Source organism: Saccopteryx bilineata, chromosome 6 (genome assembly GCF_036850765.1).
Source record: "Saccopteryx bilineata isolate mSacBil1 chromosome 6, mSacBil1_pri_phased_curated, whole genome shotgun sequence".
Classification (NCBI taxonomy): domain Eukaryota; kingdom Metazoa; phylum Chordata; class Mammalia; order Chiroptera; family Emballonuridae; genus Saccopteryx; species Saccopteryx bilineata.
The window spans coordinates 33,223,012-33,225,421 of NC_089495.1; the positions used below are offsets into that span (position 1 = coordinate 33,223,012).

At 51.4% G+C, this 2,410-nt stretch overlaps 1 protein-coding gene across 1 annotated transcript; it reads right to left on the reverse strand.

The window, feature by feature from the left end:
* Positions 1-825: 825 nt before the first annotated feature.
* On the reverse strand, positions 826-2,410 carry LOC136308811 (aldehyde dehydrogenase, dimeric NADP-preferring-like). Its single transcript, XM_066236550.1, has one exon. It carries the CDS (start codon positions 2,362-2,364, stop codon positions 1,003-1,005), a length of 1,362 nt encoding a protein of 453 aa, XP_066092647.1. The 5' UTR covers positions 2,365-2,410; the 3' UTR covers positions 826-1,002.

Below are 2,410 nucleotides of genomic sequence, written 5' to 3' on the forward strand. Positions count from 1 at the left end.
TATACCCCAAAACCTCAGAAACATTAATACGTAAAGACACATGTAGCCCCATGTTCATTGCAGCACTGTTCACAGTGGCCAGGACGTGGAAACAACCAAAAAGCCCTTCAATAGAAGACTGGATAAAGAAGATGTGGCACATATACACTATGGAATACTACTCAGCCATAAGAAATGATGACATCAGATTATTTACAGCAAAATGGTGGGATCTTGATAACATTATACGGAGTGAAATAAGTAAATCAGAAAAAAACAAGAACTACATGATTCCATACATTGGTGGAACATAAAAACGAGACTAAGAGACATGGACAAGAGTGTGGTGGTTACCAGGGGTGGGGGGAGGGAGGACATGGGAGGGAGGGAGGGAGAGAGTTAGGGGGAGGGGGAGGGGCACAGAGAACTAGATAGAGGGTGGCAGAGGACAATCTGACTTTGGGCGAGGGGTATTCAACATAATTTAATGACAAAATAACCTAGACATATTTTCTTTGAATATATGTACCCTGATTTATTAATGTCATCCCATTACCATTAATAAAAATTTATTTTAAAAAATAAATAAATAAATAAATAAAAGGTTATTTTGTCAGATATAAGTATTGCTACCCAGCTTTTTTATACATTTCCATTTGCATATGTTTTTCCATCCTTCACTTGTGTACCTTTTTTCTGAGGTGGATCTCTTGTAGAAAGCATATATGCAGGTCTTATTTTCTTATTCATTCAGCTACCCCATGTCTTTTGATTGGAGCATTTAATCCATTTACATTTAAGGTCATTATTATTTTTTTTGTTTGTTTGTTTTTTTGCCCATCTGGAACACTTTATTGGTCTTACATGTCCAGCAAAGGGGCAGGGGTATGGGGAGGGGAGGCCCAGACCTGAATGGTCATGGGGGCATGCACCCATTCACAGAGTAACAAGAGGGCTTCCGGGAGCACTTCTCCGCGGGGCTGGAGCACGAAGACGCTGAGCCAGGAGGCCAGGCATGGCAGCTTAGTGACGGGTCATCTTAGGCAGGCTGGGGGGGTATCGGCCTTTGAAAGGGTCGTCCCTCTGCAGAGACCTCACCAGGCAGGAGCGGCGGTGGGAGAAGGTGATGAAGCTTTGCTTGCCGTGGTAGCTTCCTATGCCGCTGTTCCCCACACCCCCAAAGGGCAGAGTGTGCACAGAGAGATGGATGATGACGTCATTGGCTGTCACCCCACCACTCGAGGTCTCTGCAATCATCTTCTTGATCACCTTGTCGTTATTGGAGAACACGTAGAGAGCCAGGGGCTTCTCACGGTGGTTGATGAACCGGATGGCCTCGTCCAGGCTGCGCACACACACAATGGGCATCACGGGCCCAAAAATCTCCTCCTGCATCACTGGGGACTCGGGGTCCACGTCCGTGAGGATGGTGGGCGCTATGTATCGGGTGGCTGCGTCCCCGGTGCCCCCGTAGGCCACCTTCTGGCCCTCAATCAGGCCCATCACCCTCTGGAAGTGCCGGCTGTTAGCTATTCTTCCATAGTCACGAGACTTCTGGACGTCTTCCCCGTAAAATTCCTTCACAGCCTTTTTGAGCTTCTCCACGACTTGGTTCTGGATGGAGGGGTCACAGAGGATGTAGTCGGGGGCCACGCAGGTCTGGCCGCTGTTCATGTACTTCCCCCAGGCAATACGTCTGCAGGCAGTGTCCAGGTCACAGTCTTTGTCCACATAGCAAGGGCTCTTTCCACCCAGCTCCAGGGTGACAGGGGTCAGGTGCTTGGCTGCGGCTGTCATGACAATCTTCCCCACACCGGTGCTCCCGGTATACAGGATGTGGTCAAATCTCTGCTTTAGCAGCTCTGTGGTCTCGGGGACGCCCCCAGTGACCACCGGGTACAGATCCTTATCCAGGTACTGAGGGATGATGGTGGCCAGCAGTTTTGCCATGTTCTCGCTCACCTCCGAGGGCTTGATGACCACTGCATTCCCTGCAGCAATGGCGCCCACCATGGGCTGCACGGTGAGGTCGAAGGGATAGTTCCAGGTGCCAATGATGAGGACCACGCCCAGGGGCTCCGAGTGGATGTAGCACTCGTCCTGCTTGGTTTGGGCAGTCCCCTCCACGGGCTCATCCAGAATCCACTCGGGGAGCTTCTTAATGGCAAACTCAAGTTCTTCCAGGCAATACACAATCTCATCGTTGAACGCGGTCCATTCGTTCCTGTGCAGGTCCTCCGCCAGCGCGGCCGCGATGTCCTTCTCGCGCTCCTTGATCATGCGCCGCAGCGCCTCCAGAAGCTGCAGCCGGAACTGCAGGGGGCAGGTCTTGCCCGAGTCGAAGGCGGCGCGCGCCCGCTGCACGACCTCGCTGATTCTGCTCATGGTTCCTTTGATAGAGTCTCTCCTGGTGGCTGCAGCTCCCTGAATG